The sequence below is a fragment of the Tasmannia lanceolata genome, unplaced genomic scaffold, assembly GCF_043159265.1.
Source record: "Tasmannia lanceolata isolate RefF3 unplaced genomic scaffold, GAP_Taslan_0.1 ptg000023l, whole genome shotgun sequence".
Lineage (NCBI taxonomy): Eukaryota > Viridiplantae > Streptophyta > Magnoliopsida > Canellales > Winteraceae > Tasmannia > Tasmannia lanceolata.
The window spans coordinates 13349423-13372980 of NW_027518700.1; the positions used below are offsets into that span (position 1 = coordinate 13349423).

General features: G+C 41.5%; 1 protein-coding gene, 1 long non-coding RNA gene and 1 pseudogene across 2 annotated transcripts; all 3 read right to left on the reverse strand.

Moving 5' to 3' along the window:
- Nucleotides 1-2765: 2765 nt before the first annotated feature.
- On the reverse strand, nt 2766-6164 carry LOC143855810 (uncharacterized). Its single transcript, XM_077365874.1, has 3 exons — nt 5871-6164; nt 3556-5000; nt 2766-3444 (listed from the first exon to the last, which is right to left on the reverse strand). The coding sequence occupies exons 1-3, from the start codon at nt 6162-6164 to the stop codon at nt 2766-2768; spliced, it is 2418 nt and encodes an 805-aa protein (XP_077221989.1).
- A 4223-nt stretch (nt 6165-10387) lies between these two features.
- On the reverse strand, nt 10388-23031 carry LOC143855811 (disease resistance protein At4g27190-like; annotated as a pseudogene).
- LOC143856372 (uncharacterized) lies at nt 18297-20398 on the reverse strand. The gene is made up of 2 exons (XR_013238178.1): nt 20066-20398; nt 18297-18933 (listed from the first exon to the last, which is right to left on the reverse strand). It is a non-coding gene; the product is annotated as an uncharacterized LOC143856372 (long non-coding RNA).
- Nucleotides 23032-23558: the final 527 nt, after the last annotated feature.

Here is a 23558-nt window from a genome sequence, read left to right on the forward strand (position 1 = left end):
AAAATATAAATAAACGTAGCATGCTGTGAGAGTTTAATGAATTTTAGAAACTATTTACTATTAATTTCGGATTTTTCAATTTTCATACCAGATTATGAATTAACACTACATCCCATATGAAATAAGATCCAAATCAATTGAAACTTTTATAGAAACAAGGAATATAGGACATAAGACTACTGTAAAAATTTTGAGAATTTTATCTATGATCTGATGTCAGTAAAAAATCTCCCAAAATCTGATAATTTTCAAAGAAAGCATAAAATAATATACCAAAAAAATCCAAAAATATTTAAAAATTCATGGTAGAATTTATCAGTACCATATTATTTTCCCACAAAATTTCATTAATTTTGGAATCTGTTTAGTATATATTTTATTTTTCTTCATCAAAAAGATATTTTTGAAGAGTTTTCTATTTTTAAAACACGATTTTCGAGAAAATTACGACTCCAAAAAATGTCCTTTAATCTTGTTCTGATATGATGAACACAATAAAAATTTAAAATTCCAAAAAATAGATCATCGTGAGATGGCTATTTTTTCGAATTTCGTAATTTCTCAGCCATTATTTTAAATAAAATTCCACTCTTCAATCAAATTCTAAAAAACCTTTGATCCAATGTCCGATCCGATCCGATAGTTATTTTAGTCTATTTAAGTAGATCATTGTATTAAATTTCGGGACGAAACGGAATTGAAACACCCATGCAGATCATGATTTTGAGCACACACATATAATATTCAATTAAATTCAATTAAATGTATAAAAATCATGCAAAAATCTAAAAAATACCAAATAATTCGGGAAAAATTCGAGAACAGTGTACCTACCTGTGGTGGAGATCCCCGCCGAATCCGAGAGCCGAAAAATCCGAAAATATCCCGCCGATGTGCGATCCGCTCCGCTTTTATTCTTCCTTTTTCTTTGTTTTTTTTCCTTTGATCTCTGTGGAGAGAGAGAGTAATAAGGAGAGGATGAGAATGCGAGAGAGAGCGAGACAGAGAGTTTAAAAGTGACCGAGAGAGAGAGAGACCGATGTAGAACGAGAGAGAGAGAGAGAGAGAGAGAGTAGTAGAAAGAGTGAGAATGAGATTGGCAGAGAGAGAGAGAGAGCGAGAGAGAGAGAGAGAGAGGTTGAAGGTGAGGAGGCGGCAGAGGTAGAGGGAGAGGGGTCTGATGAATGTCTGTCGAGAGATGGCGTGAGATGAGAGAGAGAAAAACAGAAACAGAGCCGTGGAGGTGCTCTGTTTTCTGATTTTTTTTCTTTTTTTGTTTATTTATATAAATTGAAAGAGATGTGAGTGGGATGAGAAGAGGATAGTGATGGAGTGGGAGAGTGGGAAAGATAGAACGGTTGAGGATGAGAGGGAAAGAAAACAGAGTGCGAGAGAGGGAGAGTGGAAATACGGTGCTCTGTTTTTCCTTTTTTTCTTTTTTTTTCTGCCTTCTGTCGTCTGCAAAGGGTGAGAGAGAGGATTGTTGAGACGCAGAGGGTGGGAGTGAGAAGGAAACACAAAATAGGGTGATGGGGAGAGGGCAATGAAGACCGAGAGATGGGGAGAGTGCAATAGAGACCGAGTGACGGGGAGAGTGCAATGGACGGCTGTTGCTCTTCTTCTCCTCTTTCTCCAGATCAGAACCACAGGCCATTCAGCCTCCCCTTTTTTCTTTTTTTAGAGTCCCCCCTCCAACAGAGAGCCGTATCTTCCTATATTCATCCAGTGTAGGAGAAAGTTGCCCAACTGATATCTCTTGTAAAACAAGAAATCGATTCTTTTTTTCTAGGTTGTCTTGCCTTTTTTTCTTTTAAACATTAAGAATATAAAGGGCTGCCAATATTATTTCCAAAGTGTTCTCTTTTATTTTTAGATGTAGGCATAGAAAATTCCTCTTTAGAGCCAACTTCCCTTTTTGCTATACTGAACCCAAATAGAAGCATTCTATGGGCTTTCATCCATTTTGGAATAAGTCTAAGTGGGTCCCGCTCCATAGGGTAATCGTTATCGCAAGCTGATCTTGGCCGTCCAATTGATAGGCTGCAATGTGGATCGGTTACTCCACCTTTTAAATCACTCCATATTATTTAATTGGTGGCCCACAAACTTTTTCCGTTAGATTTCAATACGGACCCCGAAGAATAAGATTGAATTATTTTGGGTTGGCCCCACGCATATTTAGTGGGCCACTCCATTTTAAACCCCTCAACCAAATGCTAGGCCTATTCCTTGGCCGAATTTTCCATGAGATCCATCCATTGAAATTTTAAGCGGGTCTGCTTGCTTCAACTTAGTGAACTCCACTCCATGTTGGGCACACTTGTTCCTATAAAATTTGATCGTTAACATCCATGATAAACTCCGCAGATAACTTGAATATTTCTTATATGGGCCAACTTTCTCGATCCAAATTTAATCAAAATGCACAATGCGGCCCCACCAAATGGGTCCAAACTCTCTGGTTTGGGATTCTTCCGAACAACCCTTCTCAATCACTTAGCGGGAACATGCAAAACACGACGAAAACGACCAAAATATTTAGAAATGTAACAGACGGATGCGGAAAGGAGAGACATTGGAAAACCGAAAGAAAAACACTAATTTCTTTATCGATTAAGGCAGAGCAAAATGGGGTGTCTACACCCAGTTTTAGCGAACTGGGTCTCTATATGGTGTGCGGAGATTTACAGGAGAGCTACAAAAGAGTAATTATCATTCATATTCAATATGTACATATTTACAAGTCACTTACATTGGGCGCCCTATTAGTAGTATTTGCAGAGGTTCTTGGAGTTCCAGGCGTGGGGTAGCAGATGCTCCTCTAGTGTCTCCAGCTTATAACTTCCCTGGCGAATGACTTCCTTTACTCGATAAGGCCCCTCCCAGGTCGGGGAGAGCTTTCCAACTTTCGTTGGTTGGGAGACGGCAGCTTTCCTTAGGACTAGATCCCCTGTCCGGAAGTTTCTGGGGCGTATCTTCGAATCGTGGTAGTTGGATATTTTTTGTTTGTAGGCGGCGACTCTGATTCGGGATTCTTCCCTGGCCTCTTCCAATAAGTCGAGATTTGGGCGGAGCCCGTTACCATTGAGCTGTTCATTGAAGCTGGTGACTCTGGGAGATGGGGCGCCCACATCGACGGGTATTACCGCCTCCGTTCCGAAGGACAAGTTGAATGGTGACTCTCCAGTCGTTGTGCGTGGAGTGGTGCGATACGCCCATAGAACGTCATAAAGCTCATCTGCCCATCGGCCAGCCTTATCATCCAGCCTCTTTTTAATTCGTTGGAGCAGGATTCTGTTTGTCACCTCTGTCTGCCCATTTGTCTGGGGGTGCGCCACTGAAGTAAATCTCTGCTCAATCTTCAGGTCAAAGCAGAATTTCCAGAAATTCTTGCAGTCAAACTGTCTTCCGTTGTCTGTGATGACAATACGGGGGATCCCGAATCTGCAGACTACTGATTTTCAGAAGAAGTTCTGCACGTTTTGCTCTGTGATCTGGGCTAGAGGTTCAGCCTCCACCCATTTGGTAAAATAGTCAATCGCCACTACCACAAACGTGCGTTTCACGGAGGCCGGTGGGAAGGGGCCAAGGATGTCCATCCCCCATACTGCGAAGGGGAGTGGGCTGATGATTGGGGCCATTGAAACGGCAGGATGGTGGATGGCGGGCGAGAATTTCTGACATCTCTCGCACCTTTTCACCATGCTCAATGCGTCTCGCCGCAACGTTGGCCAGTATAGCCCTCTCAATAGCACCTTGATTGCCAAGGCCTTGCCCCCCAGATGCTCCCCGCAAATTCCTTCGTGCGTCTGTTGTAGGGCGTAGGCGGCATCTCTTGGCCGGAGGCACTTTAAGTACGGGAGGGTGTAGGACCTTTTGAACAGGTTTTCACCATCTAGGGAAAACCGGGCTGCTCTCTGTTTTACTTTGCGGGCGTCCTTCTTTGTTTCGAGAAGCTTCCCGCTGCGTAGATATTCTATAATTTCGTCCATCCAGCAGGATTCGTGCTCCACCTTCATCACTTCAGTGGTTTCTCTTTCGATACTGGATTCTTGGAGGAACTCCATGCAGATATTTCCAAGGGCAGTGTATCCAGATGCGGCCAGCTTAGACAGCACATCTGCCTTCGCATTCTCTGTTCGAGGAATTCTGATGACCTCAAAACTTTGGAACTTGCCGGCTAGCCGGCGGACCTTGGAGAGATACTTGACCATGCGTTCGTCACGGGCCTCATAGACCCCTTGGATCTGGTTTGCAACCAACTGAGAGTCGCAGTATGCTCTCAGCTTTTGGGCCTTGACTTGAACGGCGAGATTCATCCCGGCGAGGAGAGCTTCATATTCTGCCTCATTATTGGATGCGCGGAATCCGAACCTTAGGGCATAATCTGCGGCGAAGCTGTCGGGTCCGGTAAGAATCAAACCGGCACCACAACCACCCTTGTTCGATGACCCGTCCACATACACTTCCCAGATAGGTTCAGCGGCTGATAGATCTTGCTCTGCTGGCGCGGGGACGATTTCTGCTTCAGTCCCATCTGCTGCTTGCTCCTTACTGGTGATTGACTTTCCCACAACCGAGGTGTGAACGACTTCTGATTCGGTGATCTGTTGAGGGATGGTGCACTCAGCCACGAAGTCCGCCAGCACTTGAGCCTTTATCGCTGGCCTTGGTACGTACTGGATGTCGAACTCGCTTAGCTCCACGGTCCATTTTACGAGTCGTCCCGAGATGTCTGGTCGATGGAGAACTTGCCTGAGCGGCTGATCGGTCAGGACTTTTATAGTGTGAGCTTGGAAATACGGCCTCAACTTCCTGACCGCCATTACCAGCGCGTAAGCCAATTTCTCGACCCGCTGGTATCTGACTTCGGCATCATGGAGAACTTTGCTAACATAGTAGATAGGTTTTTGCTGGCGGTGCTCATCTCGAATCAGAACAGCTGCTAGAGCCGTGGGGCTCACGGAGAGATATAGGAGTAGCTCCTCACCTGGTTCCGGCTTTGTCAATAGTGGCGAGGAAGACAAATATTGCTTCAACTCTTCGAACGCGGTCTGGCATTCCTCTGTCCAGGGCGCTGTCTTGAGTCCTTTGACTGCGTTGAAGAAGGGTAGGCACCTCTCTGCGGATTTGGAGATGAAGCGCCCCAGCGCGACTATCATTCCCGTGAGCCGCTGTACTTCACTGATAGTTTTTGGTGGAGTGAGCTCCACTACGGCCTTGATTTTTTCTGGATTGGCCTCTATCCCTCGCTGACTTACCATAAACCCCAAGAACTTCCCTGAGCCAACACCGAAAGTGCATTTGGTGGGATTTAGCTTCATGCTTTGTTTTTTCAGGACCTGAAATGTTTCTCTCAGATCTGACACGTGACCTTGTGCATTTCGGCTTTTGACCAGCATATTGTCAACATAGACTTCCATGTTACGGCCGATCTGGTTCTGGAAAAGTCGGTTCACGAGCCTCTGATATGTGGCTCCGGCATTTTTGAGGCCGAAGGGCATGACGCGGTAGCAGTAGGTACCTTGATCTGTCATGAACGAAGTCTTTGGTATGTCTGATTCGTACATCCTGATCTGGTTATATCCGGAGAAAGCGTCCATGAAGCTCAGTAACTCGTGACCGGCAGTGGCGTCAATGAGCTGATCAATTTTTGGGAGCGGATAGCTGTCCTTGGGACAGGCCTTATTTAGATCAGTAAAGTCAACGCAGGTTCTCCACTTTCCGTTTGTCTTCTTGACCAGGACTACGTTTGCCAACCAATCCGGATATTGAATCTCCCGAATGAAGTCAGCCTTTAAAAGTCTCTCCACTTCTTCTTTTATGGCCTGCCGCCTTTCGAAAGCAAAATGCCTTCTTTTCTGTTTCACTGGCTTGCAGGTTGTGTCAACACCGAGTCTGTGCGTGCTGATCTCCGGGTCAATGCCAGGCATGTCAACGGGAGCCCACGCAAAGACTTCAGCATTGTCTTGAAGAAACTTGGTGAGGTGGCGCTGGATGCTGCTGCTTAGAGAGGAGCCGATCAGAGCGACTTTATCATTATCCTCTGGGCACAGTGGGATGGAGATGAGGTCTTCAGCAGGATGAGTCCCCCGGAGTTCGTCCCTCAAATCGAGTAGCTCAATTGGCAGCGACTCCACTGCATTTTTACCTTTCAGCGCCATCGCATAGCACTCCCTGGACCGGGGTTGGTCCCCCCGAACTTCTCCCACACCATTTGGCGTTATGAATTTCATCTTCTGGTGATAAGCCGAAGCCACCGCACGAATCAGGTTCTGGCCAGGCCGTCCTAAGATAGCGTTATAGACCTAAGTGGCCCTTACTACCAGGAAATTGACCATGGTGAACGCTTGACAGGGCGATTCTCCGACAAGAATTGGGAGTTCAATCTGCCCCTCCACTTTCACAACCTCTCCTGAGAAACCAAACAGATTTGAGTTCGCCGGCTTCAAGCGGTCGTCGCCTATCATCATTTTCTGGAAAGCGTGATAGTACAAGATGTCCGCCGAACTCCCATTGTCTACGAGGATTTTCTTCACTTCCCAGTTGGCGACGAGCATGGTTACGACCAGTGCATCGTCGTGAGGTAATATCAGGTTGTCCAGGTCTGCGTATGAGAAGGAGATTTCATTCTCCGTCTTGGTCTTCTTGCTGCATGTGTGTACGGCGTTAACTCGCCTTGCATAAGCTTTGCGAGTAGCGGAGGACGTGCCCCCAGCAGCAGGTCCACCCATGATCGTATCGATGACCCCCTTGGCTGGGATTGCGGTGCCTCCGGTTGTGGACTGGATGGCAGAGGGGATTTGTTCCAGGCAGAGGCCGGCTGCGACCGTCGAGGGCTATGGCCCTGAGGGCTCTTTTCTCTGCGCTCCGGTTTACGGCCGTCACTACGGACGTATTTTTTCAAGTAACCCCGGCCTATCAGTTGCTCGATTTCCTCCTTGAGTTGCCAGCATTCGTTCGTGTCGTGGCCATGGTCCCTATGGAACTGACAGTATTTCGATGGGTCTCTCCTATTTCCTTTGGAGATCATTCTAGCTGGCCATCTCACGAATTCTTCATCGCTGATCGCAGCTAGTATATGTTTCCGGGAGGTGTTGAGAAGCGTGAAGTTCACTTCTCTCTTCTATGGGGATTTCTCTCTTCTGGGGGCTTTATCCTCTCTACGCTGCTTGGTAGGGTTTATGTCTTCAGAGGTTCTCCTCCGATTTGATTCGAGAGCTGCCAGTGTCTCTTCCAGTGTTATGTATTCCTCAGCTCCGGCCATCAGGTCCGCCAGTGAGTGCGGATTTTGGCGAGCTACTGACCGGTGGAAGTCATTGGATCTAGCACCCGCGAGGAGCGCATTCATAGCAGCTGAGGGATCTAGATTTGGCACTTGAAGTGCCTCCCTGTTGAAGCGGCGGAGGAACATCTTCAAAGGCTCATTTTCCTCCTGGCGTAAGGCCATCAAAGAGGCCATTGTTTTTCTCGGTCTATGGCTGCTCATGAAATGGCGGACCAGATCATCCCCGAAGTCATCAAAGTTGTCGATGGAGTTCGGTTTGATCCTTGAGTACCAGTCCCTTGCCGCACCAGTCAGCGTCGTCGGGAATGCTCTGCAAAGAAAGCCGTCTGACACGCCATGGAGAAGCATCATTGTTATGAACGTCTCCAAGTGGTCCACCGGGTCAGTGGTCCCGTCGTACTGCGGGACGGTTGGCATATTGAATCCTCTGGGTGCTGGGGCACCTATGACGTCGTCGGTAAACGGCGTTCTGCTTGAGAACGCCCGCACGGTGGGCCGGCTCTGATCTCTTGCCAGCTCCTCTATGCGGTGGTCCATTTCTTCCATCCTTTGAAGCATTGGGTCGCCTCTGTGGTCTGGTTGGTCCAGCAACCTATTTCTTTCCACTGACGGGCTCGCCGCAGAGTCGGACTGACTTTTCGGACTCTTTTGACGAGGATGGAACTTCTCTTGGTGCGTGCGGTTTTCTCGAGCTCGGGGCCTTCGTGGGGAGCGGGACCGCGACCTTTGGCGACGGTGAGGCTCCGTATGCGCATGCCTGGCCCCGGAGTGACGGACTTGCCTTGGGTGGTGAGTCCGGTCTTCGTCGTTGTGCGCCGCCCCTCCTCTGTGAATATTCGACCTTTCCTGTACGGGTCGTGAAGCTTCTGGAGGAGGTTGGGGGGGCACTTGGAGTAGCTGCTGATATTGACAGACCAGAGCCGTCATCTGCTGGAAAAGAGCTTGAACTTGGTTCGGAGTAGGCATAGGGTTGAGGTGTTCTGAGCGAGCAGGGCTCTGTTCAGCTGTGGCAGAGGCTGCCACCACCAGCGAGGCGATTCGCTCTCTCCGAGTCCTGCGAGGCAGCACGGCTCGATCAGTCCGTGCAGCTGATACCCGCGCATTCTTGTGCCCTGCCATTTTTGTGAGAGATCTGAACAGCTTTCAGTTCTGGAGTCCCACGGATGGCGCCAATCTGTTATACCGAAAATCGGTAACAGGTACGACAGAGACGTAAGAGCTGAAGTGGAAGACCAGAGGAATTGAGTCCTGAGGAACCGGAGTGAGGGAGCTGAGCTTGGCTAGAGTGAAGTGATGGAACTGTGTTCTGCACAGAAGCAAACGAGGTCAGAAGACCAACCCGGGTGTTACTCCGGACAGGCCCTTCGACACTCAAGTCAGTATGAGCAGGAGTGCAGAGCTAGTCTTAAGAGTTTAGGGTGGAGAGAAGGTTTTTCATTACCCATTGGTTTAAGCTTTGAACCCCCTTTTATAGAGGGAAACTTGATGACGTGTCCAGGACAGGTGGCGGCCTGCTACAGGCTAGAGTTCACCTACTCCAAGACAGGTGTCCAAGACAGGTGGCGGCCTGTGAGAGGCTGGAGTTCACCTACTCCAGGACAGGTGGAGGCCTGTGATAGGCTGCTGTTTTGACACCCCATCAGTTATTTTCAAGGAGGCTGCTGTTTTGACACCCCATCAGTTATTTTCAAGGAGAGGATCAGGGAGCTTCCAAAAAGTCATCCCTAATAAGCTACTCAAATACCCTAGCAAAAATCACCAAAGAGCATTTACTTTTACATTTTTCAGTGCTAAATGTAAAAGGCGCGGTTCAGTTTAGTATTCCTCATTTGAAAAATGATAAACATATCCTTAAAAAGATTGTGGGTTCCAACCGCTCTCACACCCACTGTTTGAGAGAGAGAGAGAGAGCAAAACTCCATTCATTTTATGAGAGAGAACAAAGCTCCTTTCATTTTATTTATAAAGACATACATATAAGCTAAGAAACAAGAGCACCCACATCATCTAAATAAAAACAAGCTAATTCCCTTCAAACAAGAGCACCCACATCATCTAATTCCCTTCTTTTTTTTTGATTGGTAATTCCCTTCTTATTCTCACGTAAATAAAAACCAGCTAAGAAAGGCTCCTCTATATTTCACTTCACCCTGCAAGCCATATTCAAGAAAAAAACACATATATAGAAATTAGTAAGCTATTCTATTGGAATTAAACAAAATAAAAGAGCTAATAGATGTGAGCTGATAGAAGAAAAAAATTGTGGAAACTATGTAGAAATTCTCCCACCATACTTTATTTAGTTAAGCAATTGATTGGGTCATCCTTATGGCAACAGATCATGCTAATCCAAAAATTCAAAAAAAGAGACACTAACGAATTATGCCCATCTCTCCTACTTTCCCCCTTTAAATAAGATTAATAGGGAAATATCTCTCTTTACACTACCATTTAGGAATTTCCTATTAGAAACCTACAGTGCCTTACTAATCCACCTAAATTGAAATCCCTAAAGAGCATAAATCTCATTAATACTTTATTTAGGACCTTTGCTTAGAAGAATTAGTTACTAATAACAAAACATCATATATATATATATATATATATAAGATTTTGATAATGGCACCCAACTCAGAAAATAATACTTTCAAAACTACCCTATTCTAAAAGCATGGGTTTTGGCAAAGGCACCCATTCCAAGCAATTAATCCTAAACTCGAATTTGGTAATGACACTCGTTCCAAGCAATTAATCCTAAACTCGATTTTGATAACGACACCCATTCCCTAAACTGGATTTTGGTAACGACACCCATTCCAAGCAATTAATCGTAAGTCTAATGTTGGTAACGACACCCATTCCAAGCAGCTAGTTATAAGATAAATTTTGATAATGACACTCATTAGAAAAAAAAAAGTAGCCATAAGTTCAATTTGATAAGGACACCTATTTAAAAAAAATTCACAATGGGCCGGGCATTACAAAACACATCTCATTTTTTTTTGTCTCATGGAAAAATACCCAACTAAATATAAAAGAAAACAAAAGGAGCCATTCGAAAAAATAGAAAAAAAAAGGGAACATACAAAATGAAAGAGCTTATTCTAGGAGGGATAGGTAGGTCTTGAAAGCATTGGTGAAGAGGGATTTGGTATTCTCGCCATCTTCCCAATTTAATTCTTCAAACCATTCCCTTTCCGCGTTAACTATTTGAATGCTAGGGCAGGAAGGGAGCTTCTTCAATATTGTACAGCTATATATTTGCATCGTTTCCAAGGAAGTGAAAGACACCCTCGGACTACAAATGCTCCTTAATCCCTTTAATCGATCAAGGTTTAGGATGCGTAAACTTGGGAGTGCATTGTTGAGAACTAGCATGTTATCCCCCTCTTCTATAATTTCCTCAATTTTATCACAACCACGGATGGTAAGATTCTCCAACTTATCCAGTTGATGTACAAGGTTAGAGGAGAAGAGAGTACCACTCAACTGTTCACAGGAATCAATAAACAATGTTTTCAATTGTCGAAGACTTAGGCTTCCATGTCCCATAATTAGCTTCTTCAGATTTGGTAACCCACAGAGATCCATCCACTCAATATTGTGTCCTACGTCTCCGTTGTCTATAATGCAATCCACTTGAGGACAATTGACAATCACAAGGTTTCTTAAGGTCAGAGAATGGCCTGCTATTTCAGAAATTCCTCGTTTTAGACCGTTGCATTCATAAATACCTATGCCTTCTGCGTACTCTTGTATTATCTTAAAGCAAGGAGAGAAATACTCACATCCCTTGACGCTCAATTTTTTATCGCTGCTACGTAGCATAAGCATAGGTGTATTGTTTTGGCCGATGTCAAAATTGAATTTCCTCAAACTCGACAGTTGTCGCCGATGGAAAGAATCTTGAGAAAGACAATCAATATCCTTTATTGTGATATCAAGTGAGTACAGGTGTGTTAACGTTGCTAGCTCTGCTAAGCTAGAACCAGTGCCTTCATTCACATCTTCTAGCCCTCCTTCCTTTGCCCATTTTATAGGTGTCCCGATCATGCTTAGCTCCTCTAGACTAGATAAACTACATATAGTTGTGCATGGAATTGTTGTCACACGAGACAAATATGATAAATCCAAACTCTCAAGGTTAACCAATTCTCCAATGCCTTGAGGTAGTTCTCGAATGCTTTTACATGCTCTGAGATTTAGAAATTGTAGTTGTTTTAGATGTCCCAATGGTGGTACCTCTATCAAACAGCAACAAGATATTAAAATGAGTGCACGTAGATTCACTAATGAAGATAAGGACATTGGAAGCGATTCAATATTGGTGTCACTAAGATCAAGAACCCTAAGCTGTGGCATAAGTTCAAAGAAGCTACTTGGGATGGTCCTTAAGACATCGTTTCGTTGGAGGAATAAGGACACCAAAGTAGGGCAATTTGGCCTAGTTGGAAGCCTTTCTATTTGGTTTCTCATCAATGAAACCCTCTCAACCCCTTCCCACATATTTTCCTTGGGTGCCTCCTTTAGTCCCATCCCAGCTTTTACCAGGAATTTTGGGCCTTCTATCATCGACGATGATGTGATCCATATTGCCAAGTCACGGATCAAGTCATGCATTTTGACAGAATCCGTATCCAACTCCTCCAACAGACAAGCGTCCTTTAATCTTTTAATGATGTGGTGCCCTTTATTTGATGCATCCTCCAAGTTATCAACATTATTAGCAAATCCTTCCATTGTCCAATATCGTACCAGCCCATCTACATCTATTTGATAATCCTCTGGAAATAGTGCACAGTACAAGAAGCAGAGTTTGATGTTATCTTCCTCTAAGCAGTCATAACTGAGTTTCAAAGATCGAAAAACTTTAGCCTCCATACCTTTAATTTCTGGGACCGCCGATTCCTTCAATGCCTTTAGAGCATGCAGCCACACCTCTTTCCTTTCCTTTCCTCGCATAGCTCTCCCTACAGTGATAATTGCTAGAGGTAAACCACCACACTCTTTCACAACCTCAACCGCCAAGGCTTTGATGTCCAGCAAAAGCACTACCTCCCCTGTTTTCTCATGGAACAAATTCCAAGCTTCCTCACCCCCAAGTGTTTTAACTTTGAACTGCATATCAGCGTCCATGGCATTAGATACTCCAAGGAAACGAGTACTCAGCACGATTTTGCATTTATTTTCCTTATTGGGCTTTGGAATTCCGACATCATCCAAGATAATTTCCTCCCAAAGATCGTCCAACATCAGCACATACCTCGAGTTCTTCAACCTTGCAAAGATTTTCCTTCCTCTCGACTCTTGATCTTCATCACCACCAAAATGCAAACCCAATTTGCTTCCAATGGCTAGTTGGGTCCTTTCTATATTCAGATCCTTGGACACAGTTACCCAAATCACCACATCAAAGTCTCGGGTCCAACGAGTTTATTGTTGATGGTTTTCATTAGAGTTGTTTTCCCAACTCCCCCATGCCGTGCACACAAACCATTGAGTAGTTCTCATCATGTAAAGCATCAGGGTGTTGGTTGGAAGTATTGATCCACATTTTCTTCCTTTTGGGCAACACTTCACATGGACTAGTGGGTCCCAAACAAGGAATCCCAAGCTGTGATTTTATTTTCAAAGGGCAAATACAGAAAGTGACATCTCACCAAACCATAATTATTTCTCTTCCAATTTATAGAAGGGAAATGATATTTACCTTGAAGCAGTGAAGCATTCTCACAGAAACATTTAAATGCTGATTTTATCCAAACCACAATTATAAAAATATGATGGTGCTAATATAAGTAGCATAATATATACTAAGCATTTCTTTTCATCGTCATTCGCTTTTTCTTAATAAATATTTTTATTAGAAATCTTTTCCCCATAAAAAAACCATAAGATAATGCTTCAGTCTCTTGCCTTCCCAAGACTTAGGTTTTCCACTCACTCACACTCTCTCTCTCTCTCTCTCTCTCTCTCATAATCAATTACTTCTGAAAATAAAAAGTAAGCATGGAATTGATATTTCCACACCCCACACTCTATGCTATAACAGGGGGGGTCAGAGGAAAGTTCCTCAGACCCCGACCTGAGCCAAGTTTTGTTCTTATCTTCCACGGCTTCCATTAGAGACCAAGGAAGGTGTTATCTCCAACAATTTCTTTATATTAAAAATCCATATGCACCCGCAACCCAAAAAACGAGTGGTTGTTTTTTAGATACAACAAGACAAAGAAGAAGTCAATAGAGTGGAAAAGAAAAGGAATCCCATGTGGAGTGGTGAATTTCTTTGGCAACCATGAATTTCTTTTCAAGGAATATTAGTTTATGAAGTGCCGAGAGTAATTTGCAAGCAAGGCCATGTTTGGCTACTATGAATTTCTTTTCAAGGAGAATATTAGTTTATCAAGTGGTGAGAGTGGTAGGGAGGGCGGAAGAAGGAAAGACTTGAGAGGGTATGAGTGAGGAGAGGGTGAGAAGTGGCTAAAAAAACAGGGAAAAATACAGTCTAGCACTACCGAAAACAGGGAATATTAGTTTCGCTTATCCCGAAATTTAAGGTATTTCACCCAAAAATCTGGAATCTTGATATTATTTAATATTCTCCCTAAATTTCAGCCAAAATTACTGAAATTTCGGTCGTAATTAATTTAGGAGATAAAATAGCCGTTAAAAGATTTCGTTAGATTTCGTCTGAAATTTTGAAATTTCAGTTTCGGTGAGGACAAAAATTAATTTAGGAGATAAAATAGCCGTTAAAAGATTTCGTTAGATCTCCTCGGGTGAAATTTCAATTTCGGTGAGTACCGAAATGCATTTCCAAACCGAAATTCAAAACCTTGTTCCCTAGTCCCAACTACCATCTCACCGCTTACGGGGGTCAGACGTGGCATGGTGAAATCCCTATTTTCTCCCTGATTTATCTGTGGTGGGTCACTTTCCAGAATGGAGTCTTAGGGGCCATCTATATGGCGGAAAAAGTTTCTTAGGAAAAATATTTCCTAGAAAATGAGTTCTCCAGTTTACAGCTAAATCATTTTATATGTATTTTCTTTTCCTCAAAATTGAAAATTTCCTATGTTTTTTTTCTTAAGAAAATTTCACCCCTACTAGACCCGGACTTGTTTTTTCCCTTGAATTTTTCCTTGGATCAAGGCCCATAATAGTTTATTTTCTTCTATTGGGGGGTAAGAAGTATGGATTTTAATAAAAAAAAAAAAAGGGGAAAAATACAGATACACGCGCTCAACTTTCTAACATTTTCAATGATGACCCTGTCTTTTCAAAGTCATCAACGACAGCCTTGACTTTTCACCGTCCATGAAGTAGCCTCCCTAACTTTTCACCTTATAATTCAAAGTTCATCAAAGACACCCCTGGCGATTTCTTCTTTCCTGTCCATCTGTCACGTAACAAGCATTATTGAATGCTAAGGGGGTGTCGCTGATGACTTCAAAAAGTCAGGGTCATCGTTGAAAATGTCAGAAAGGTGAGGGGGTGTATATTTATTTTTCCAAAAAAAAAAGGGAAATGATATCAGCATAACCATGTTTTAATAATTGCACAAACCCAACTAGTCTTTTCCTTTATAATCGGCCTGTGAGAGCGTTTTGGTAACTAATAAATTTTGACAACTCTTTAAATAATAAAAGACAAGATGAATTCGTGCATATATCAAACATGGCTACAAATCCTGCACCATACAAATTTCGGAGGTGACTAGCAGTTTAGAAAGTGTTCACATGAAATGAATATAATTAATCTATTCATCTCGTGGGTGTTATCTTCCACGGCCTCCATTAGAGACCAAGGAAGGTGTTATCTCCAACAACTCCTTTCTATTAAAAATCCATATGCAACCGCAACCCAAAAAAGAGTGGTAGTTTTTTAGATACAACAAGACAGAAAAGAAGTCAATAGAGTGGAAAAGAAAAGGAATCCCATGTTTTGTGGTGAATTTCTTTGGCAACCATAAATTTCTTTTCAAGAAATATTAATTTATCAAGTGCTGAGAGTAATTTGCAAGCAAGGCCATGTTTGGCTACTATGAATTTCTTTTCAAGGAAAATATTCGTTTATCAAGTGGTGAGCATGGCAGGGAGGCCGGGAGAAGGAGAGACATGAGAGGGTTTTAGCGAGGAGAGGGTGAGAAGTGGCTGAAAACCAAGGAAAAAAACAGTCTAGCACTACCAAAACAGGGAATATTAGTTTCGCTTATCCCGAAATTTAAGGTATTTCACCCAAAAATTTGGAATCTTGATAATTATTTAATATTATCCCTAATTTTCAGCAAAAATTACCGAAATTTCGGCCGAAATTAATTTAGGAGATAAAATAGCCGTTAAAAGATTTCATTAGATTTCGTCTGAAATTTCAGTTTCGGTGACAACCAAAATTAATTTAGGAGATAAAATAGCCGTTAAAAGATTTCGTTAGATCTCGTCGGGTGAAATTTCAATTTCGGTGAGTACCAAAATGCATTCCCAAACCGAAATTCAAAACCTTGCTCCCTAGTTCGAACTACCCTCTCACCGATTATGGGGGTCGGACGTGACATGGTGAAATCCCTATTTTCTCCCTGATTTATCTGTGGTGGGTCACTTTCCAGAATGGAGTCTTAGGGGCCATCTATATGGAGGAAAAAGTTTCTTAGGAAAAATATATTCTAGAAAATGAGTTCTCCAGTTTACAGCTAAATCATTTTATATGTATTTTCTTTTGCTCATAATCGAAAATTTCCTATGTTTTTTTTAGAGAAAATTTCACCCTTACTAGACCCGGACTTGTTTTTTCCCTTGAAATTTTCCTTGGATCAAGACCCATAATAGTTTATTTTCTTCTATTGGGGGGTAAGAAATATGGATTTCAATAAAAAAAAAAGGGAAAAATACAAATACACGCCCTCAACTTTCTAACATTTTCAATGATGACCCTTAATTTTCAAAATTATCAACGACAGCCCTGACTTTTCACCGTCCATGAAGTAGCCTCTCTAACTTTTCACCCTATAGTTCAAAGTTCATCAAACATATCCCTTACAATTTCTTCTTTCCTGTCCATCTGTCACGTAACAAGCATTATTGAATGCTAAGGGGGTGTCGCTGATGACTTCAAAAAGTCAGGGTCATCGTTGAAAATGTCAGAAAGTTGAGGGGGTGTATTGTACTTTTCCCTAAAAAAAAGGAAATTGATATCGGCATAACCATGTTTTAATAATTGCACAAACCCAACTAGTCTTTTCTTTTATAATCGGCTTGTGAGAGCGTTTTGGTAACTAATAAATTTTGACAGCTCTTTAAATAGTAAAAGACAAGATGAATTCGTGCATATATCAATCATGGCTACAAATCCTGCACCCATACAAATTTCAGAGGTGACAGGCAGTTTAGAAAGTGTTCAGATGAAATGAATATGATTAATCTATTCATCTCGTGGGTGTTATCTTCCACGGCCTCCATTAGAGACCAAGGATGGTGTTATCTCCAACAACTCCTTTCTATTAAAAATCCATATGCACCCGCAACCCAAAAAAGAGTGGTAGTTTTTTAGATACAACAAGACAGAAAAGAAGTCAATAGAGTGGAAAAGAAAAGGAATCCCATGTGGAGTGGTGAAATTTCTTTGGCAACCATGAATTTCTTTTTAAGAAATATTAGTTTATCAAGTGCTGAGAGTAATTTGCAAGCAAGGCCATGTTTGGCTACTATGAATTTCTTTTCAAGGAAAATATTAGTTTATCAAGTGGTGACCATGGCAGGGAGGCCGGGAGAAGGAGAGACATGAGTGGGTGTTAGTCAGGAGAGGGTGAGAAATGGCTAAAAAAATAAAGTCCACCACTACCATGTTTTGATAAAGCACTAACTCATCTTGTCTTTTATTATTAAAACAGCGGTCAAAGGTAAGCCTCTACAGGCCTCTATCTTGAATCTCTGTCTTTAATCGGTCGCAACTCTTGCATCTGGAAATATTACGGTTCCCAAAAATCTCTCGAAGTCCTTTAAAAAGAAATGACACGTTGAGTTTGTGCAATAATTAAAACAAGTTAGTGCCAATATCAGTATCCAAAATAAATTGTATTTTGACTAGAGACTTTTCCCATTGTTTTTCACCGTTTATGGGGGTCGGACGTGGGGTAGCTCTTTCCAGATGGAGTCTTAGGGGCCATCTATATGGCGGAAAAAAGTTTCTTAGGAGAAGTATTTCCTAGAAAATGAGGTCTCCAGTGTACAGCTAAATCATTTTTTATGTATTTCCTTTTCTTCAAAATCGAAAATTTCAACTTAAATTTTTCCACGGATCAAGGTCCATAATAGTTCATTTTCTTTTCTTGGGGTAAGAAGTATGGATTTTATTAAAAAAAAGCGAAATGATATCAACATAACCATGTTTTAATAATTGCACAAACCCAGCTAGTCTTTTCTTTTATAATTGGCTTGTTAGAGCTTTTTGGGAACTAATAACCTTTGAGAGCACTTGAAATAATAAAAGACAAGATGAATTTGTGTATATATCAAAGAAAATTTCAACCCTACTAGACCCGGACTTGTTTTTTCCCTTAAATTTTTCCTCGGATCAAGGCCCATAATAGTTCATTTTCTTTTCTCGGGGGGAAGAAGTATGGATTTTATTAAAAAAAGGAAAATGATATCAGCATAACCATGTTTTAATAATTGCAAGCCCAGCTAGTCTTTTGATTTATAATTGGCTTGTGAGAGCTTTTTGGGAACTAATAACCTTTGAGTGCTCTTTAATTAGTAAAAGACAATATGACTTCGTGCATATATCAAAACATGGTTACAAATCCTGCACCATACAAATTCTGGAGGTAAGAGAGGCAGTTTAGAAAGTGTTCATATGAACAATCCAGATTGCGCTAACATAGTGTGGTGGACCCAACAATGCCCTATCAAAAAGTAGGGTGGCAACATTGACATCACAGATTCAACCCCAAGTTAGCCTAAAAAAATGGGTTCAAAATTCAAATGGGGCATAACTCAGCAGTCCATAACAGTAACAAAAAAAACCTCAGATAGTCACAGTTGAATCAAAATAATCTATAATTGACAGAGCAAAGACCAGTTTCAGTTGAAGTTTCAAATGTCGAATGACTTCGCGTCAACCTTCTCCTCATCCTTGAACTCCTCCATGAAAAAGAGAAAAAGTATGGCTAAGGGAAAAAATAAATACAGAATCTCAGATGTCTTGCGGAATGAGCTTGGGAAGTGATTTGGGCATTTGCAGGTCCAATTGGAGTGGCTAATGCTACAGAGGCTGAGGTTCGTGCTGTCCACCTAGGTCTAAAGTTGTTGCATAGAAACCAAATGGCTAAAGTGGAAGTAGAAGGGGATTCCCTTTAATGTTATCCATTGCCTCAAAGGGTTTGCAAAATCTTCCTTGGAGATTTGATCACTTCTTTTGATGAAATGCTAGACTGGATGGGATCTTTTTATTGTATTCAAACATATTGGTCGCTCTGCCAATGGGGTGGCTAATAACCTTGCTAGGGAAGGTGTCTCTAGAGAAGCTCCTGCACTTTATGAGTCTCTTCCCCCTTGATTTCTGGCCTTTTCTCCTGATTTTTCTATGATTATTGTATTTGCTTTTCTGTGCTCTGGCCATCTCGGTCCTTGTTTTTTCAATCAAATTAGCTACCGTTCAAACAAACAAAAAAAAGATATAGAATCAATATGAGAAATGGCCATAACAATAACAATTAGACAATCCTAATCAATATGAGAAATGACCATAACAATAAAATTCAGATAATCCTAAACAATTTGACCAATGATCTCCTGTTGAAAATGGGCTACTTCACATGTTTTACTTTCAATAGATCTAAAGGCAGCGCCCAAATGGTTAAGCTTTTCCAGTTAGAGCAAATGTCAGCCACATCCCACGAGGATCATGATTGAATGAAAACCAAATGAAAATATTGCAACATACTAAACATTCCGATGAAGCTTCTTCCTATGATTCTATGAATCTTGATGTTCTTCTCATATACAAGGAAATGATTCAGTTATAGAGCCAAAATTGAACTTGTGAAGCATTCAATCAGTGTGAGCTGGATTCTTTATGTTGATACAGAAAATAGGACGGCGAATTCCCAAAATTGCTTGATGCACATGTCTTCAACACGGTAATCCAGGCCATCAAAACAGTCGAGGTTACATCCTGTATTGTAAGAACATGCATGAAAAGCAGCCCCACCCAAGAAAAGTGAGCTTATAGAACTCATTCGCCTAAGACCTCAGTCAATGAGAAATTGAGAAAAAAGAAAGCTAAAAGAGAAGCAGATATCAAATCTCGAGGGGAGAGATTACAACCCACTCTGAAGTTTTTTTGTAAAAAAATGAATAAATATTATTTTTTAAATTTCTTCAAAGTTTTGAAGTTTTATAGAGTAAAATTTTAGGAAGAAGAAAAAGACACAATATTAAGAAGAAGAAAAAAACTAAGTCCCTGTTCATTTTTTATTTTGGGAATCAATTTGAAGTCCAAAACTAATTATTCGACTGAAAATTGTGTTTAATTTTGAGTCCAATAATCAGTTTTGGACTAAAAATTGATTCTCAAAATCCAAAACGAACAGGGTCTAAAAGTTAAGAAGAAAGATAGAGTAGTAGAAGAAGGAGAGGAGAAGACCCAAATGAAGAGAGAATCTACATTGACATTCAATTTAATCAAGCAAATAAAATAAAGGTAATTTTATTTTAAATTCAATAAAATGAAGCACAGAGAGAGAGAGAGAGAGAGAGAGAGAGAGAGAGAGAATCTAACCTTAGGGTTTTGGTGTGGTGGCATTTTGCTGCGTGGAGATGTTGTTGATGGTAGAGAAAGAAATCTTGAAATAGATAAAGAAAGGCACTGGAAGGGAGAGAGGGTGCACAAGAGAATGGTTCTTAAATTTTGATGGGAAGAAAATACTGCCACAAAGGAAGTGTCTAGAGAGTATATCCAAAGGTTGGTATTAACTCAACAAAAGCATTGGTTAAGAGGGACTTCGTATTCTCACCATCTTCCCAATCTAATTCTTCAGTCCATTTCTTTTCTGCTTTGAATATTTGAATGCGAGGGCAGCGAGGGAGCTTCTTCAATTTTGGACATTTAGCTATCTCCATCTCTTGCAAGGAAGTTAAAGATACTTTCGGATTACAAATGCCTTTTAATCCCTTTAATCCAAGAATACGTAGTTTGCGTAAACTTGGGAGTTCATCGTGTTAAAGTATAAAAGATAAATAACGCCTTTCTCCAACAGATTAAGCTATTGGAGAAGTTGGTAAGTTAACATGGTATCAGAGCCAAAGGTCTCGAGTTCAAACCTCCCGATAGCAAAAATCCACATGCGATGGTCGGCCCAAAGTGGGACCACATGTGCCACGTGTTTGCCAAGTGGGCCACACGTGCGGGGGAGTGTTAAAGTATAAAACATAAATAACGCCTTTCTCCAACAGCTTAAGCTATTGGAGAAGTTGGTAAGTTAACACATCGTTGAGAATCGGCTCTTCTATAATCTCCACAATTTTATCACAATTCGCTATCCTAAATGACTCCAAGTTATTCAGATGTTGTACCAGATTAGAGGAGAAGAGAGTTCCACTCAATCGTTCACAGGAACCAATATCCAATGTTTTCAATTGTCGAAGACTTAGGCTTCCATCTTCCACAATTAACTTCTTCAGATTTGGTAAAGTAGAGAGTTTCATCCACTCAATATTGTGTCCTACCTCTCTATTGTCTATAATGCAATCCACTTTAAGACAAAAGGCAATTTCAAGGTTTCTTAAGGTCAAAGAATCACCGGCTATTTCAGAAATTCCTTGTGTTAGACCTTCACAACTATAAATACCTAAGCCTTCTGCACACCCTTGTATTATCTTACAGCAAAGAGGGAAAGACTCACAATCATATACGCACAATTTTTTATTAATATGGGTAGGCAGGGTAAATTTATATGCACAGGTTTTGCCAAATTCAAGATGGAATTTACTCAAACTCGGCAGTTGGAAAGAATCTTGGGCAAGACAATCAAAATCCTTTACTGTGATATCAAGTAAGTCCAAGTGTGTTAACGTTGCTAGCTCCGCTAAGCTACAACTAGTGCCTTCATTCTCATCCTTTGCCCATTCTATAGGTGTCCCAATCGTGATTAGCTGCTGTAGACTAGATAAACAACATATCGTACTAGGTGGAATTGTTGTCACATTAGGCAAATATGATAAATCCAAACTCTTAAGATTAACCAATTCTCCAATGCTTTGAGGTAGTTCTCCAATGCGACTACATTCTCTGAGATCTAGAAATTGTAGGCTTGTTAGATGTTCCAATGGTGGTACATTTATCAAACTGTGACACCTGCTTAAAATGAGTAAACGTAGATTCACCAATGAATAAGAGTATATTGGAAGCGATTCAATATTGGTGTCATTAAGATCAAGAACCCTAAGGCTTGGCATAAGTTCAAAGAAGCTATCAGGGATGGTCCATAAGACATGGTTTTTTGGAGGAATAAGGACACCAAACTAGGGCAATTTGGCCTAGTAGGAAGCCTTTTTATATCGTTTATCATCAATGAAACCCTCTCAACCCCTTCCCACATATTTTCCTTTGGTGCCTCCTTTAGTCCCATCCCAGCTTTTACTAGGAATTTTGGGCCTTCTTTTACCAATGACGATGTGATCCATATTGCCAAGACACGGATCAAGTCGTGCATCTTGACAAAATATGAATTCTACTCCTCCAAGAGAGACTCCTTCAAGGGTGACTCCTCCGAGCGACACTCCTCCAAGAGATATGCGTCCTTTAATATTTCAATGATCTTGTATGCTTTATTTGATGCATTTTCCAAGTTATCAACATTTTTAGCAAATCCTTCCCTTGTCCAATATCGGACCAGATCACTTCTATTTTATAATCGTCTAGATACAGTGCACAATACAAGAAGCATAGTTTGATGTTATATTCCTCTAAGTTATATTCCTCTAAGTAGTCATAACTTCTATTTTATAATCGTTTGGATACAGTGCACAATACAAGAAGCATAGTTTGATGTTATATTCCTCTAAGTTATATTCCTCTAAGTAGTCATAACTGAGTTTTAAAGACCGAAAAACTTTAGGCTCCATACCTTCAATTTCTGGGACCGCCGATTCCTTCAATGCCCATAGTGCATGCTGCCACACCTGTTTCCTTTCCTTTCCTCTCATAGCTCTCCCCACAGTGATAATTGCTAGAGGTAAACCACCACACTCTTTCACAACCTCAACCGCTAAGGCTTTGATGTCTGGCAAAAGCACTACCTCCCCTGCTTTCTCATGGAACAAATCCCAAGCATCCTCGCCCTCTAGTGGTTTAACTTTAAACCACATATCGGCGTCCATGGATCTAGACACTCAAAGGAAACGAGTACTCAGCACGATTTTGCATTTATTTTCCGTATTTGGCTTTGGAATTCCGACATCATCCAAGCTAATTTCTTCCCAAAGATCGTCCAACATCATCACATACCGCAAGTTCTTCAAACTTTCAAAGATTTTCCTTCCTCTAGACTCTTGATCTTCATCATCAGCTAAAGAAGGCAAACCCAATTTGCTTCCAATAGCTAGTTGGATCCTTTTTATATTCAGATCCTTGGACACAGTTACATAAATCACCACATCAAAGTATCGGGTTCCAACGAGCCGATTGTTGATGGTTCTCATTAGAGTTGTTTTCCCAACTCCCCCCATGCCGTGCACACAAACCATTGTGTATTTCTCATCATGTAAGCAACTCCATAAGGTTTCTGCATATGACTTCTGACCATATGTTGTAGTTGTTGTTGTGGGCATTTCCACCACCCTCGGGGGTGAAGGGCACACAGCAACCACATCGAAATCGCCTTTGCCTATGAGGTCTACAACAATTTTGGCATTTCTAGTAGCCTTCTTACCCAATTTGTAGCGAGCCTTCAAGTTGAAGCACAACCTCATCTTGTTGAATAGAATGATTTTGGATTTTAAAACCACACATGGCATTCAACGACCTAATATACATCAATTCAACTCAACGCAACAAAGTCTTTGTCCCAAACTAGTTGGGGTCGGCTAAATGAATCCTTTAGAAAATTTTCATGAAGAAAATTTGGCATAAAGGCATTTGGTGGCTGAGTATTACATGAGAGAACAGCCACATTGGATGAATTAAACGAATAAGACAAAATCTGTTGAAAAGTGAGCCTGTGTGGCTGTTCTCTAATGCAAAAGTCAGCTGCAAAATGCCTTTCCACAAAATT